This window comes from Prionailurus viverrinus, chromosome B4 (assembly GCF_022837055.1).
Source record: "Prionailurus viverrinus isolate Anna chromosome B4, UM_Priviv_1.0, whole genome shotgun sequence".
In the NCBI taxonomy this organism is placed as follows: domain Eukaryota; kingdom Metazoa; phylum Chordata; class Mammalia; order Carnivora; family Felidae; genus Prionailurus; species Prionailurus viverrinus.
Genome location: NC_062567.1, coordinates 24,158,736 through 24,176,175, shown reverse-complemented (window position 1 = coordinate 24,176,175; position 17,440 = coordinate 24,158,736). Strand labels below are relative to the sequence as shown.

At 38.7% G+C, this 17,440-nt stretch overlaps 1 protein-coding gene across 2 annotated transcripts in view; it reads right to left on the bottom strand.

The window, feature by feature from the left end:
• Nucleotides 1-1,408: 1,408 nt before the first annotated feature.
• MTPAP (mitochondrial poly(A) polymerase) overlaps nucleotides 1,409-17,440 on the bottom strand; it is a 32,234-nt gene continuing 16,202 nt past the window's right edge. The window contains exons 6-9 of one of the 2 annotated variants that reach the window (XM_047866677.1): nucleotides 15,881-16,107; nucleotides 4,598-4,690; nucleotides 4,441-4,514; nucleotides 1,409-2,124 (exon numbers count right to left, since the gene is read on the bottom strand). In XM_047866677.1, coding sequence (XP_047722633.1) covers nucleotides 1,762-2,124; nucleotides 4,441-4,514; nucleotides 4,598-4,690; nucleotides 15,881-16,107 — 757 coding nt within the window. In that variant the 3' untranslated portion in view covers nucleotides 1,409-1,761. Of the gene's footprint in view, nucleotides 2,125-3,852; nucleotides 4,121-4,440; nucleotides 4,515-4,597; nucleotides 4,691-15,880; nucleotides 16,108-17,440 lie in introns of those variants that run through there. The other variant, XM_047866679.1, reaches the window with a different exon arrangement.

Sequence of the window (17,440 nt, the reverse complement as noted above, 5' to 3'; positions counted from 1 at the left end):
ATGGATACCAGTGGGCCATAAAATCCAGAAAAATGTAGAACTGAAATTAATCTGAGCTAGGTGGGCTCATATCAAGTCTTTCACATACTGAACAAAACTTTTTCCTTACCTTATTGCTGCAATCAGTTTTAATTAAGCAATGGCAATGGTAAGCAACTGAAGATTATCTCTACAATCTAATAAAACTATTTTTTAAAAATTTGGGAGGCGATACAGAGAAGTTATGAGAAAACATTAAATTTGTTTGTAGTCTATATTCAGGTAACTAGAATTAAAACTTTGTATTAGAAGATCTTTGTAGATTAAAATTTCCCACATAATTAAATCTGCTCCTGAAAAGTAATACAAACTTACAGTGTCAGAGTTGTTCTATAGATTACAAAAAAAAAAAAGAAAATGCTAACACGTATTTTATGTGCCTCAATGATCATTTTAGACTTAAAAAAATATCCAATGTCCAACCTTACAAAGAAAATGTCCAAATATCTGTGAACAGAAAATCACTTCATTTGGAAACTCTAAACCAAATATGCTTTTTAAACCTCTTTTTAATTCTTAGTACAGATTTCTTGCCCAACAGAGTAAACCTAACTGAAGAACAAATGAAAACTAGCTTTTAAAAGAACTGTATACAAGAACACTGACACCTGTTTGTTGGTTTCAGATGTGAGATCAAAACAGCAGAGCCATGAGGGTGCAGAACTTACTTGCTCCGTAACAATTCTATTAGTGAGTTCCCCAAACAGGTTAGAGTTTCTGACCTAAAATTTAGATGGGCAACCATTTTGAAAAGCACCACAAACTGTAAATCTGATTTCTGAATAGCAAGAATTACACACCACAAACACGAAAAAGTAATAGCTAAAGAAAAGTGACAGGTATGATGTGCCAGGCTCTTGACCTAGCACTTTCCTACGTACCTCTCTCAAAACAATGTGTGAAGTAGGCACTACTGTCGTCCCCCCCGTGACAGATGAAACAACGGGGCCCCGGACAGAGCAGTCTACCGGGAAGCCAGGCTGGCTCCAGTCCCCTGTTTTCTAGCACCGCACTATTTGCTTCTAAAACTGAAAATTATTCCACAGAAAACGTCATGGAAGTTCTATTTCAATATGCCTCTATTTCGAACAGGAAGAAAGAAGGTTTCAAAAGTAAAAGAATATTGGAAATATGTAGTAGAAACAGGGTTTTATTTTTGAAAACAAAAGTGACTAATATTTTTAAAATACAATGTACCAATATTTTTACAGATCTGGCTTGGAATAGCTCGAATGCAGTGAATGAAGTGTCCGCATTCATATCTTAAAAACATGACCATTTTTGGAAATCACTACCAACCTGTTTTAATGTATATGTGAATAAGAGTACAGTACTTTGCTTGAAGAATAAAAAAATACATACTAAAGAGTACTATCAAATTCGGAAGTTTTATTGTATACACTGACTACATACGTACATATCTAGAAGTCCTTTTAAATGATTTCCACCCAGAGACGGATGTAGAGATCAACAATGGTTTGATCTGAAACCGGATTTTTACCGCTTTCTTTGTACAGTTTATTTAAAGAACATTCCGATCTCCTTCCACCTGTTCCCCGTGGCTGACAGCTCAAAGTGCCGGTGGAAAGGAGGCTTATCAGACTGAAACCATCCCAGAACTTCAGACCGGAAAGGGGCCCCATGAGAAGATCAGGGGAAAGTGGTTCCAGGTAGTCCAAGGAGCATGTTACCGGGGAAAACCAGTTCTTGGAGGAGGAGCCATCATGCCTGAGTACTAACTGTTCTTTTCCCATTGGTGCTGGTGGCATTTTCTGGACCGCTACTTTTTATGGATTCCAGCAGGCTTTTAATTCTTTCACTTGCGGGCTTCTTCCTTACCCCCTTGGCAAGAGACGCGCTGTTCACGACAGACGGCAACAGCAGGGCCGCCAGCCCCCAGGGCTGACTCCTCGATGAGGAAGGCCGATCTTTATCTTCCTGATTTAAAATCCAGGCACTTTCTCTGGCCAGATCAACAAATTTTTGTAGCTGGCTTTGACTTACATTTTTGCTGATGTTGAGAGAAGTTTCAAAAGGATTCTGAATGTGTAACGGGGAAGATTCAGGTTTGTTTTGTTCCCTTCCCTATAGATTGTTATAAGGAAGAGAAATGCATAAATACACGAAAAGCTCAGACAGAACAACCATTTGGTTTAATAAAATGTTAAAAAACATGTAAAATCCCAGCATGAACTTTACAGAGTAAAGGATTTCTTTCCTAAGGGAACCAGGTATGTGTGCATGTCATGTGAACATGTACTTCTGATTTTTTTTTTTACCACTGTAGTTCTGTGACTATTCTTTAGAGAAAAATAAATTAGGTTTATGAGCTATGGATGATGATGCTCAGATGAGAGGCACCTCAACTAAGTCAACCAATAGAAGTATTCTTAAAATAACACAATTTTTACCTAACAGGATAAAGCTAGGAAGGGTAAAAAAAATGACAAAGAAAAATAGCAGAAAATAAGATGAAGACACTTATTTTTTTTTTTAATTTTTTTTTTAAACGTTTTATTTATTTTTGAGACAGAGAGAGACAGAGCATGAACGGGGAGGGGCAGAGAGAGAGGGAGACACAGAATCGGAAGCAGGCTCCAGGCTCTGAGCCATCAGCCCAGAGCCCGACGCGGGGCTCGAACTCACAGACCTCGAGATCGTGACCTGGCTGAAGTCGGACGCTTAACCGACTGCGCCACCCAGGTGCCCTGAAGACACTTATTTTTAAGACTTGCTAAAAACATAATAGAAGCACACAAAATTAGAATCCTTAAATTAAATACGGTAATTAATGTTTCCCAAGTATAAAATCAGAAAGGAAGAGAAGGAACAAAGGATTATTCATTATTCATTTTAAAACACTGGAAGTTTCTTATTATATTCCTAAAGATCCAACTTCTATTCTGTGAGGCTCTAACAGGTACGACAACATCTCACAGAAGTAAAAGAAATGCTAAAGCTGTGATCACACGACCAGCAGGTGCAGTAGTCTCTACAAGCTTTTCCTCTTTCAAAGGCTATCACGTGTATTACTCAACTATTACAAAGCAAATGGCCAAGATTCCCCAATGTGAGCAGCATCTAGTGATTCCCTAACTTCTCTCATGCCCTAGCCAGCATGAGACCTAGCCAGCAGCAGTGGTCCCGCCTATCCATCATCTTTGAGCCCTAAGGGTAAAGTACAAAAAGGATAAAGAACTTCGTATGATCAGCGACCTTTTTCTCATATGGAATCTAACTCCATACTAGCTTGCATTTCAGAGCTCTGTGTCTCCTCCCCTGCCCTTCCCCACACTTTTTTTGTTGCTGTTAAACAAAATCTCCATGAGCAGGATAAGAGTTAGGCGAGAATGAACAAAGGCGAGCTAAAGAAACAACAGAAAAAAATACCTGAGGATGTGTTTTATGTAGCCAGTCTTACAATGGTTATAATTAAGTACCCAAATGCTAAACACAAACCCAGAGAGCTACCTCAAGTATCCCGCACCATGAACAAAGTTTGCCTAGGGTTCTGCTCTAGATTTTCTTGTTTTAGAAAAATGTCTATCATTCCAGCTACTCAGATGAACCAAAATCACAAATTCATTTCCCTAAATAAATTTAGGGCTCAAACTGACAGAATCACTAAAACCTCCATGGCTGTGTATCCTACTTCTTCCACGAACACAAAAGCAGTTTAGAAAGAACTGTATAAGGGCACCTGGGTGGCTCGGTTGGTTGAGGGTCTGACTCTCAATTTCTGCTCAGGTCATGATCCCAGGATCCTGGGATCAAGCTGCATATCGGATTCTGAGCTGAGCCTGGAGCCTGCTTAAGGTTCTCTCTCCTTCTCGCTCTGCCCCTCCCCCACTTGTTCTCGTTCTCTCTCTCGTTCTCTCTCTCTCAAATAAAAATTAAAAAAAAAAACAAAACTGTAGCGGTGCTGGGTGGCTCAGTCGGACTCTCGATCTTGGTTCAGGTTATGACCGCGCACCGTTCTGGAGTTCAAGCCCCACCTCGGGCTCTGTGTTGATTGTGTGGAGCCTCCTCGAGATTCTGTCTCTCCTGCTCTCTGCCCCTCCCCTGCTTGTGCTTGCTCTCTCTCTCAGAAAAAAAAAAAAAAAAAAAAAAAGAACTGTATATAAAATTATGTTTTCCAGACACATTTTTAGAATATATTCCGTATTTTGAAGGATGTAGTATTAGGTGCTGAAAGAGCTGGCTTTTGCTCTTCCAAATAATTAGGTGACTGATCTTATTCAAGTTAGGCAGCTCCTACAGGCTTCAATTTCCTTATTAGTATCTATTATTGCAGAGTTGAAATACAGTAACACATTAGAGTACTTTGTAAACTAAACTAATTCAGTATTAGTACAGCAGAAGACCAGATACTTAATCACCAATTATTAAAATATTATTTACCTGTCGGATATTTATGGAATTTTTATTGAAAGCGAAATTTCCAAAATATTCAAAAAATTCTTTCAGTAGTAATTCTGCAAGAAAATAAAACAAGGAGAATAAGAGGAAGGTCTATTTCAATTCAAAAAAACCGCAAACAGAGAAAGAAAACACCTACCTAGTGTTTCTGTGTTTCCCGAAGGTTTAATTTTATTCAAGTCACGAACAAAGGTACAGTTGTGGCCTTCTATTACACATTTATCTTCTGCATCTTAAATAAACAGAAATGGAAAATATTTCACACTCTATTTCAAAGATACTGGCCTACTTCAGAAGAGAAATTCAGAATTAACTAAATCAAAGTTACAGATGAATGTGTCCTATCATTAGTCAATGCTATGTATGTTTACAGTTAATAGGTCTTAAAACTCCATTAAAAAAAGATTTGAGACTAATTATAGTACAACGAAATTAGCATTACATTTTTTTTTTTTTTTTTTTTATCATACTAGAACTGTCTATCAACAACCCAATGACTCTTAATCTATCTTTTCGGGAAATCAGCTTCTCAGTTATACATGAAAATGCAGACAGTTCCCATCTTTCACCAGCTCTAATCTTGGCTCTATTTTTTTATCAATAATATTTAATCTCCTCTCCATTTCCGTCCTTACCACGCTTTCATGCATATTATTTTCAACAATTCATCCGTGACACAAACTGAATGCTCTGAGAGTTTTGAACAACCTCTGGCAAGTTCTAAAATGCAGTGATCTAGCAACCAGAATTCACCACGACATGGTAAATGGCATACTGGACGCTAGCATTCACCTTTTCTAATAGTATATGTACCTACAGAAGTAATCCCTTCCCTCATGATAAATATACAGCCACCATGAAATCCCTCAGCCATTCTAATCTACATTCCACTGTACAATCAGCAGGCAAATGCCCACTCTTCAAAAATCTAATTAACAGCCGCCTCATCTGAAAGCATTTCCTAATTCCAAGTGGGCCATCCTTGTCCTGTGCCCCATGAGCACTTGTCTGACTGCACTGTGACTGCAGGCACGCTTTCCACTCCCCTACCCCACTCTGGGATGACAAATGTCATGGTCCTATTCATTATTCCCCCTCCCCACATCCAGTCCAGCTACAACAAGTGTCTAGCATACAGCAGGCACATAACCAGTAATGTGAATGACCAATGAATGCCTATGATCCCCAGCAGGGGGATTAAATATAGAAAATAGAAAGAGATAAATAAGGGTCCTTCAAATTTTTGTCTTTTTATGTGTGTGTGGTGTTGGCATTTTTTGGGTAGACCTGGGTTACGAATGTAATTTCTCAAAAATTATTCTAGATCCTAACATGTTAATTTTAATAATTTATAGTACCCTGAAGAACTTGTTACACTTAGTTACACTTAGGTTTTTTATGGGACCCAGACACATGTTTTATTCTTTTACACTATCAATAGGTTATATTTCTTGTGACAACAGTGCCAGTCACATATGTCGATGTTCTTTTAGTTTCTCAGGAATGTATGTCCAATTAAAGCATTCCTACCATAGAAAAATGAGCTCCATGTCAAAATATTTCTAGGGCTAAGGTGTCTCTGTGACCACTGCTCTTCACTAAAAGGGTTTTTTTAACAGAATGCATTAAAATTTGAAGGGAAAAAAAGTATCTTCTGATTTAAGAGAGGACCATCTTTGTTTTTTCAAAATCCCTAAGGCATTCAAACCTAGCAGCCTGGCGGCCAAGGCTCTCTCCTCCTTTGTCTGTCCCCCATTGTTTACTGTAACACCCAGACAACATCTACGCAGTCCAATATAACAGTCACCAGCCACGGGTGGCTATTAAAATAAAATATTCAGTCCCTGGACCACACTAACCATATTCCAAAGGCCTAAGAGCCACAAGTAGCCACAAGTAGGTAGCCAGCACCTACCCTATGTACAACATGGATACAGAACACTTCTATCATCATAGAAAGTTCTATTGGATAGTGCTGCCTTAGAAAAATGATTCTCAGGGTGCCTGGGTGGCTCATTCAGTTAAGCGTCCGACTTCAACTTAGATCATGACCTCACGGGTTGCAAGTTCGAGCCCCACATCGCGCTCTCTGTTGTCAGTGCAGAGCCCGCTTCAGAGCCTCTGTCTCCTTCTCTCAGCCCTTCCCCCACTTATGCACTCTGGCTCTCAAAAATAAACGTTAAAAAAAAGGAAAAAATTATTCTCAACCTATTCTGACACAGGAAGCCCTATCACTATTAGTTTAAACCTGTGGAACTTTTTTCTTAAAAGTATTATATGAAACACTGGCAAAAATTAATAAGTAAATACAAACTCTCTCAGTTGTAAGGAAAATAGCCATGTAATAAGCAACTTAACTCATATTAGGAGCTTGATGACACATTCCTTCAACTTCACCTTAAGTGAACTTAAAAACTATGAAAAAGTAAGGTTATGCATTTACTAAATTTGATTTTCTGGCTTCCTTGGGAAACCTTAGAGCCTCACGGATTGGTACGTCAATTACTCTTTCAGCAGAGTACACATGACCAATGAAATTCACTGAATAATGTTCTCGCAGCCACAGCCAGATCGATAAACTTACCCACATTTTTTCAGGGTACTAATATCCACACTATAGTAACTTGTAATTAGTCACAGAGATCACTACTGGCACTTACCCAGGGGCTGCAGTACAGATAATCCTGTCTACGGGTTGTGTGATTGTTTATGTTAATCTTTCTGGTCAAATGAGCAAAATCTACATTGTGCCAGCTACATGCATTTCTAATAAGTAACCTGAAGTTGAGAAGCACGAATATTAGGGACATAACAGGCATAAAGTTCATATGAAGGCTTACTATTTTTTTCTTCGATAACAAATCTTTTATGATGTCCTGTTTTTTTACGAGGAGCTGGAGCAAAACTTGAATACCTAAAAATCGTATAACTATATTCAGCTTCTATTATAACTATTAACAGGTCCAAACCTTCCAGAGGTCAGCAGTAATTAAATGGGATAAGCAAAAAGGTGATCCCTGCTGTACTAATTAACGCAGGCTGCTGCATACGGGGCAGGGAGTCCTATACACTTAGACATTAGACACACTGGCAGTTTGCTTCCTTCTAACCCACCCAGCCAGAACCCTTTTTGAGAATGCACATCCAAGCAACTGCCTCTCAAGTGCCTGGATGTAACCTTGAGAAGAGTGTAAGTGTTATGGTTATATCCGTGTTTCAAAGTAGCTTTACTGATTGTCTTGTAGCTCACTCAACTCCAGAATGCGACTCATACTTAGACACTATTCTTCACATATGTACATCTATAATATAGACTGTTCCCTATTAATCGCTTATGCTAATCAACAGACAGGTGAAGTTCTACCTGCTCCTCCCACCATGCCATATGCTCCAGTGACACTCAGCCTCCCTCGGAAGGAGCCTATATACCAGTTATGAGCACACGCTATGGGGTGAAGGTGATGAAACGAACACAAGCATCTATCTTCACCCCCTCCCAAAACACCTATGAACTGACAGTAAAATGACATAAAATCTTGAAGACAGAGAACAGAAGAAATAAGAACCAAAAGTTTTTCAGTAGAAGAACAGATGGACAAGTAGCAAAGACTTAGGAACTCTGAAAAGACTAAATCCTAAACTAGTAGTAAAGAAAGCCAAAAAAAGGGATGCCTTGGGTGGCTCAGTCCGTTAAGCGTCTGACTCCTGATTTCAGTTCAGGTCATGATCTCGTGGTTTGTGGGATCAAGCCTCCTGTCAGGCTCTGTGCTGACAGTGCCCAGCCTGCTTAGGATTCTCTCTCTCTCTCTCTCTCTCTCTCTCTCTCTCTCTCTCCCTTCCCCACTCTCTCTGTCTGAAAATAAATAAACTTAAGGAAAAAAAAAAAAGCAAAGAAAAAACCAGATCTACAAGGCAGAGCTCTCTCCCAACAACTCAGGAAATAGAAACACCAGGTCTAACTGGAAGCACCATGACTGGAAGCTTCCTGGTTAAAGAAGCAGTTAGACTCCCCCAGATCTCTTCTTCCCTGACAGAAAACCTTTAGAGTATTTGGAGTACTTGGAGAGGGTAAAAGGGAGGGTATCTACACGCGGAGCTACAAGGCATGGCTGTGGTTGGGAAAATTGTTCTAAAAGCAAGAAGAAAAGCACAGTAAATATCAAAGTTACAGCATGTTAGTAACTGGGTCTTCTGTTCTAGACCAAAACAAAAACAAAGCAAAAAAAAAAAATTTTTTTTAAGTCATTTCTGGGGAATCTGAATAGCTCAAGAGGAATGACCTGGCAAAAGTGACATAAAAAGTGCCCACCAATGCAATAGTCCAGCTACACTGCCCTACAATGAAGCTCAGGGTCAACAAGCCCCACCTAAGCTCAGAGATTCAAATTAACTTTTTAGTTTCCAACTCAAACATGAGCAGAAAATCAAAGATTATCAGACACCTGAAGAAGGCCTCTAAGAGGACACGAAACTTAAAAAATGAAATAAAATGAAAAAAGCTACTTAGAAACAAAAGAGGCCACATAGGAAAGAATTAATTCACAGAATAATAGATGATTCTGACTATTCTGGGAAAAGATTTAGACAACCGGTAGCAAGTTGGAGATTCAAGTAATGTGAAGCACATAAAAAACTAAGCAAACAAACTATAAACTCCAAAGAACAGAAAAAGTTGGGTAGGAAAGGAAATTAATTTTAGTTTACTCCATGGATTAAACAGGAATAGCATTTACATAGTCATAATATATAGAATGCAAAGCAGGGGGGCCTGGGTGGTTCAGTTAATTAAGCATCCAACTCTTGATTTCAGCTCAGGTCATGATCTCGCAGTTTGTGAGATTAAGCCCTGCTTTGGGCTCTGTGCTGACAGCATGGAGCCTGCTTGGGATTCTCTCTCTTTCTATCTCTCTCTCTCTCTCTACCTGTCCCTTACTCACATTCTTTCTCTCAAAAAAAATAAATAAGCATTAAAAAAAAAAGTGCATAGTAAAATTATGCTACAGCCATATTCAGAATATGAGGGGTGGAAGAGACGTGTGTATGGTGAGGGCTACAGGGGGAAGAAGATAATTCCTCTTTTTTCATAAAGGGAAGTCATATATGATGCTTAAAACTAAAACTCAAGAAACATGGTCATTGTTTTGCAATATATACAAATATTGAATCATCACACTGTATACCTAAAACCAATATAATGTTGTATAGGTCAATTATACTCCCCAACTAAAGAAAGAAATTAAAGCATTTTATTTTGAGAATATGGTTTAAAACAGCAAACAGATCATCTAAGAGTTAAAAGTGGTGCCCACAAAGGGCAAAATGACTCGAAGGCAGAGGCTCAGAGTGGAAGTTATTGTTATGAAATTTGTAGAATCTTTTACTCTTCAACTATTTAACTATGTGTATCTGTAACTTTGATAAAACTGAACTTTAAAAATCATAGTCCTTTTTTGGGACTCCTGGGTGGTTCAGTCGGCTGGGCATCCGACTTCGGATCAGGTCATGATCTCACAGTTTGTGAGTTCGAGCCCTGTGTCGGACTCTGTGCTGACAGCTTTGAGCCTGGAGCCTGCTTCAGATTCTGTGTCTCCTTCTCTCTCTGACCCTTCTCTGCTCACGCTCTCTCGCTCTCTCAAAAATAAATAAACATTAAAAAAAAAAATCATAGTTCTTTTCACCAAACATCAATCATTAAGACAGTGAAAAGAGAGGGGCATCTGGGTGGCGCAGTCGGTTAAGCGTCTGACTTCAGCCAGGTCACGATCTCGCAGTCCGTGAGTTCGAGCCCCGCGTCAGGCTCTGGGCTGAAGGCTCAGAGCCTGGAGCCTGTTTCCGATTCTGTGTCTCCCTCTCTCTCTGCCCCTCCCCCGTTCATGCTCTGTCTCTCTCTGTCCCAAAAATAAATAAACGTTGAAGACAGTGAAAAGAGAACCACAGTTATGTATTTATTTGACACATAAAGACATACACATGTATCTATAACACATGACAAAGGACTCGTATGCAGAACATATAAAGGATTCCTGCAAATGAATCCCTTAAAAAGGACAGATAGGTGGGACGCCTGGGTGGCTCAGTCAGTTAAGCATCTGACTTCAGCTGAGGTCATAATCTTGCAGTTCGTTGAGTTCAAGCGCCCCGTGTTGGGCTCTGTGCTGACAGCTCAGAGCCTGGAGCCTGCTTCGGATTCTGTGTCTCCCTCTCTCTCTACCCCTCCCCCACTCACGCTCTATCCCTGTCTCTCAAAAATAAATAAATATTAAAAAAAATTTTTTTTAATAAATAAATAAAAAGGACAGATAGGGGTGCCTGGGTGGCTAGGTCAGCATCCTACTCTTGATTTCGGCTCAGATCATAATCTCAGGGTTCCTGGGACTGATGAGCCCTGTATCGGGCTCTGTGCTGACGGCATGGAACCTGCTTGGAATTCTCTCTCTCCTCTTTCTCTGCCCCTCCCCCTACTTGTGCTCTCTCTCTCTCTCTCTCTCTCTCAAAATAAACACTTAAAAAAATGTTTTTAAATAAATAAAAAGAGAGAGAGTGCAAGAGAAAAACAGGCAAAAGACTGAAAGAAACATCACAAGAGATACCCAAATAGCTGACAGATACATATATGTGTATGAAAAGGGAGTCAATGTCATTAGGGAAAAGAAAATCAAAACACACCATGATGCCACTACGCGTGCATTTGGAATAGCTACCATAAAACAAGATAGTATCACGTGTTGGCAAAGACAGAGAGCAATTCGAACCTGTACATAACGCCTGTGGGAGTTTACACTCTGGAGAACTGTTTGGCAGTGTCTATTAAAGCTGAATATACCCAAATCCTAAGACTCAGAAATTCTATTCCTAGTTTATACTTGAAAGACAGGAGTACCTATGCTCACCAAAAGATATGTGCTAGAATGATATGAGCAATTACTTGTAATAGTCCCAAACTACAAATTATTCCAATACCCATCAAAAATAGAATTAAAAATATCTTTTGGTATCTTCACGTAAAAGAATACTGTACAGCAAAGAGCATGAATGATCCACAAATATGCTAACAGTAGGAACGAATCTCCTCAACACAATGCTGAGCGGGAAGAAACCAGACACAAAGCAATACACACGACATGATGCCCTTTAGCTAAGAGACATAAACAGGTAAAAGCAAGTCCATTGTTGGGAAGGGGTGTGGGGATGTGTAGGGACTTGGCAGGAACACACCAGTACTTCTGCAGTATTTATTCAGTCTGAGTGATGTTCACTTGGGTGTATTCAGTTGGTCAAAATTGGTGTGTGTGTGTGTGTGTGTGTGTGTGTGTGTGTGTGCGCGCGCGCGCGCACATACTTCTGTATTATATTTCAGTTACCTTAAGAAATTTAGAAAACCTCTCAACACCTCAGTCTCTTCACCTATAAAATGAAAATATAATTCTGCCTCATAAGACTTGTTGGGAGGACTGAATGAGATGGTGCGTAAGATTTTTTAGCTAAATGCCTGGCACAGAGTTAGCACTCAAGAAATTGTTATGCAGTCAGTCACAGAGCTACCAATGAAAACTTTCTTCCATTCGGGGGTTTCTGCATCAACACTGCCAACAATACCGTACCCAGTCATTTCTTACTCAAACCTTTAATTCATCACAGGAAAGAAGTCCTAAACAAAAAACTGTAATCAAACAACTGTTTATAAAAGGAAAATGCCACACGAAGCACTAAGCACAGAAATAAAAACAGTAAAACCAAAAAAGGAGAGAACCCACGATAAGAGACATGGGGGGGGGATGAGGAGAAGTGGAGATTATACAAAAACACAGAGAAACAGAAATTCAAGAATAACCAAAACATGAAAGTTGCCATCACGCTCAGTACAAAAAGTTTTCAATTTTATAATGTTCACCCAGCATCTGAAATCTATTTACTGAACTTCCACTATGGACCCAATCCTATGCCAGGAACAGAAGATGCAGAAATGAATCAGAGACTGCGTGCCCTAGAAAGGCCTGGCCACCTTGGGTAGATAAATTGGCTATGTTACAGCTGTCAACGAGCAGGTGTGCACCAAGGACTTGGAGGCCACCCGAGCACCACCTCCTGCGAGGAAGGCGGGAGGGAGCCAGACAGGGGTGACCTAACACGAGAGATCTGGGACTCGGTTTGTCTTCTTTCTTCGCTGGCCTAATCTTGAGGAGGTTCTCCACATAAACTGAGGAGGTAGCGAGAAAGCAATTTCAGGCAAAGACAGATGTAAAAAAGACCAAAACATCTGAGGATCAGCGAGGAGTTTAGAGTGCTGCCGCTCCCAATTTGCACAAAGAAGTGAATGTGAGACGAGAGGAGGAAAACGACGATCAAAGAGACCCCTAAATACAACTCTACAATGTTTGGACTTATTCTAAGCTCCAGTGGTTTATCAAGTCCTAGAAGTGCTCATAGGTGTTCCACAAATTTATGCGCCTTTTATTAATAAACAAACAGGCAAGCAAACGTATTTTTTCTTTTTTAAGAAATACGAATTGAGAGCCTCTATTTGGATATCAAGTGAGGGGCACGACTCAGAAGAAACAAAATGACTGTACACAAGACTTAACTCACTCAGCCCGTCAATCATAGAATACCCAAGACGATTTTGATTATTTCATGGTCTAACACTGTTTTCATTCTTGGCCAGAGACTGGTGAATACATATCAATGTGGAACCACTGGTTAAAATCAGGAAGGGTAAAAAAAAACATGGAATTTGACAAATACTTAAATGAACAAAGAAGAAACTTTGATAACTTCTTAAAATACTTCACCACATCCTTAATATACATTCACTTATGAAAAATTCTTTGATAGCAAATTCAAGATATCATTAGAACTTCAAAACCAAAGATAAAAAAGTAGCAATAATTCTGTCAAATTTGCTTTTTCATTTATTGACAATTCATTTCATTTATTGGCAATTTCAGAGTAGTAACGGCAACAACAAATTCAAACTTAGTGTTTAAAAGCTAACACAGAAAAATTTTAAACCACCAATGTGGTATTTTAAAACAGAAAATTAAACAATTCCAAAATCAGTTTTGTCCGTTTTGATGCCATTAGATGTGAATAAATTTACACTGTTTTAAAAAATAGATTTGAAATAAAAACTCAACATACTGTAAATGTGTCCATAGATCATATTCTTTTTCTAAAATAATTAACAGAAAGTTTTTAGAAAGTTACTGAAGGATTTCAAGAGAGAATAATACAATCAGAGATGAATTTGTGAATATCACTCTGCTAGTTACAGCTACATTGGTGGGAAACAAATGGGGCTGAGGAGAAAAGGCAGTGAAATGTTCCCAGGAAGGGAATGTCAAGGGCCCAACTCTGGGAAGAGTAGCAGTACGAGTAAGACTGGACTAGAGCCATCAAAATGTGAGGGATAGTTTGCTCCCAGCATAAACTTGCCTTAGTTCTTCCTACTTTCTACAGATTCTACTCTTTCCTTATTTGCTGAACTCCAAAAGTTCCATGATTTTTTTCCCAAAATGGTCTCTATGAGAGCAGTTTTAAGCATCAATGCACACAGCAAAGTTTAAAGAGGAAGCACTATTTACAGGTTGCTTACTGGTGAGGATCTCCCCACATTTAATATTTAATGCGTGTGTGTACGTATGTCTTACGTCTACCAGATTGAGTTACCTTAGAACAACGTCCATATCGTCACTGCACCAAAAAATAACACCTGATATAGAATAAGTCACCAATAAATATTTAGTGAATGAATGACACCAAACAATGAGATGAGCACAGCCATGGATGCTGCCCATTTATTTCAACCTCAACAGTGAGATATGTGACCACTACCCTACCTTCTGAAAACTTCCCAGTTTCCATTAACCCATCATACTGAGCTTTTTTAAAGCTCAACTTTAAGCCATGCAGTACTTAACAGCATTCACAGGAAGGAATTACTTCTAATTTGGATAAGAGAAAGTGGCATAGATGAGAGAATTTAGAGAAGTAACAATCCAGGCAGAAAAACAAACAGCATGAACCAAAGTGCTAAGACAGAATACAAGGAGTCATCACCATAGCGAGTGGAATGTGGGAGCACATGAAGAGGAGGAATGAGAGAAGGGGCTGGGAAATCAGGGACGGCTCCATAAGTGAAGATCTCAAATACGAAGCTGAGTAAACCGAGGTTTACTCCACAGGGAATAAAATCTCTTTTAAGGTTATTTTAAACACGGAAGATTCAGGGATATACTTTAGAAGTATTACCCTGCAGCAATACACAGGACGGGCAGAAGATAGAGCATCTATACATTTTCAGTGTATCCCTTGTTTACCTTCCTTTTAGAATTTTTAATTTTTTTTAACATTAATTTATTACTGAGAGACAGAGAGACAGAGCATGAGCATGGGAGAGGCAGAGAGAGGGGGAGACACAGAATCAGAAGCTCCAGGCTCCAAGCTGTCAGCACAGAGCCCGACGTGGGGCTCGAACTCACAAACAGCAAGATCATGACCTGAGCTGAAGTCGGACACTTAACCGACTGAGCCACCCAGGCGCCTACCTTCCGTTTAGAATTTAGAACTCTAATACTTTAATATCTCTTCTGGCAGTCTACCAAAATGTCAAATAATTTGTGACATAAATAACATAATAATTTTCAAATAATTCACCTAAGACTGCTTGTAAACTTTTAACTAAAAACCACATTTAGGATCTTTAAAACATCATGGAATAGTTTTTAGCTTCTTCAAAAATAAATCTGGGGGCACCTGGGTGGCTCAGTCACTTAGGCGTCCAACTCCGGCTCGGGTCATGTTTTCACAGTCTGTGAGTTCCAGCCCTTCATCGGGCTCTGTGCCGATGGCTCAGAGCCTGGAGCCTGCTTCAGATTCTGTGTCTCCCTCTCTCTCTGCCCCTCCCCTGCTCATGCTCTGTCTCTCTCTCTCTCTCTCAAAAATATATATTATGTATATTATATATATAAAAATATAAATATAAATATAATTATATACATATATATTTAATAAATAAATAAATAAATTCATCTGGAAGTTCAGATTTGGAAAGCCATCCTGAAACTATGATCCACTCAGAAGCTGTATCTGGCATAGGTTTTGTTTTTTTTTTTCCCAAGGTCATTCCAGGCTTGGTCAACTAAGAGAGAGGCTCCAACTGTCTCATGATAATTGTAAACAACCTTGCCAACTGACACAAATAAGGCAGAACTTTAAAGACCTCAGCTTTGCAAATCCTCTGCTCTCATGACCCCTGGTGGGCATTAAAAAAATAAAAAGCACTTAAATTTTAGATACACAATGTTTTAAAAATACAGAAGACAAATTATATGACTAATAAACAAACACACATGTCTTTGATAACACATGGTAATTATATTATTTAAAACATCAGAAAGAGAAAACAGATTGCTTCTAGTCTTACCTGCTAGGGTTTTCAGGGAGTCTAGTGTTGGAAGAATAGGGGGTGATCTCCTCTGGAGAAAAAAGATGACCATCATTGTAAGAGAGAAATTTGTAATCCAAGAGCCAGGAATACTGCTCGTTAATGAGTGTGCTCGAGCCCAACATCGAATACTGAACACCAAGGCTCTCACTCGTGAATCAAGAGCACCATATATATAAAGGAGTTCAGAACTTTTCAAGGCAATCCTTCAAAAGAAAAAAAAAAAGAATTTTCAAACCACCAAATTATGGCTCCAGACTAGAATAAAACATATACCTGGGAACATATGTAAATATCTTACCATTTCTGAGTGTATTCAGAACACCATGATCAGATAATCAGAAGCATTATGTATTTGCAACATAAAACTGAATGTGAATGGTTGATTATCAAACACATTCATTACCACTAAAATATTCTTTAAATGTTGACAATCATGATGTAGTTGTAAAACTTAGAATTTTTAAATCAAAGTTCCTAAACATGACTTAATTAAGAGAAACACTACAGATGTGCTCTTTAGTAACTATCTATAAAGACAGACACATTAGTAAGTGAGAGGCTCTACACCTGACTTTCACGCTTTAGTTATCTAGTTCTTGGCAAGCAAGGAAAACACTGTACTAATTTTATCAAGAGTATAAATGTCTTAAAACTCAGGCAAAATTACATACGTCTAACATTGATAAAAACCAAAACCTATGACGATAAAATGTCTTTTAAAGAAACCGAGCTTTAGAGCCAATTTTCAAAAAGCTTCCTAGTCATAAGTTACAATGCAAAAAATTATTAATCAGAAATATTTTAAAGTTAAGCTCCTACTGATCAAAACATGTCTTGTAATGTCCCAAAGAACCGACAGAGGGCACAAAACCATTAAGGGTATCAACTTCAAACTGTGAAGTATCAAACATTTCCTTCCTGAGTTTACAGAGAACAGAAGAAATTGCAAATTAGAAATTCAAGGTGATTACATGTTTTATGTAAATGAATCTGAATTAAGTTGCAAATAAATGTCAAATAGTGCCAGGTATTCGATATAAAGAAACAATGCAGGAATATAAAAACCTGAAAGATTTTAGAACAAATTTTTAAAAACCTGTCCCAACAAGACAATAAAAATAACACTGCTACAGACACAGATGCCATTTTGTTCTATCACACATGCTATACAGAAAATATAATAATGATAGAAAACGCAGTATGTATACTTATTTTTACTCCCTTGGGCTACTTGAGAGAAATTCAGAAGTACTTAGCACTGCCTTGTTAGTGAGCAGGAGTTTAAGCAAAACTGCTCTTGAATGGATTTTCTGAATCTATTGTTAGTACAGATTATCTAACAGATAATGTAGTGAAATCTAATGCATGTAGTGAGAACACAACAGTTCTGACTTCAACTCCTGCATTGAGAAGTTTTCCCTGCTAAGAACAAAAACGATAAGGAGTCAGAGTAGGAAAGAACTTGTCACTCGCACCCCATTTTTTTAAGGAAATAGGCTGCTAGGATAATAAAATGAAAATATGCTAAGGAAAACA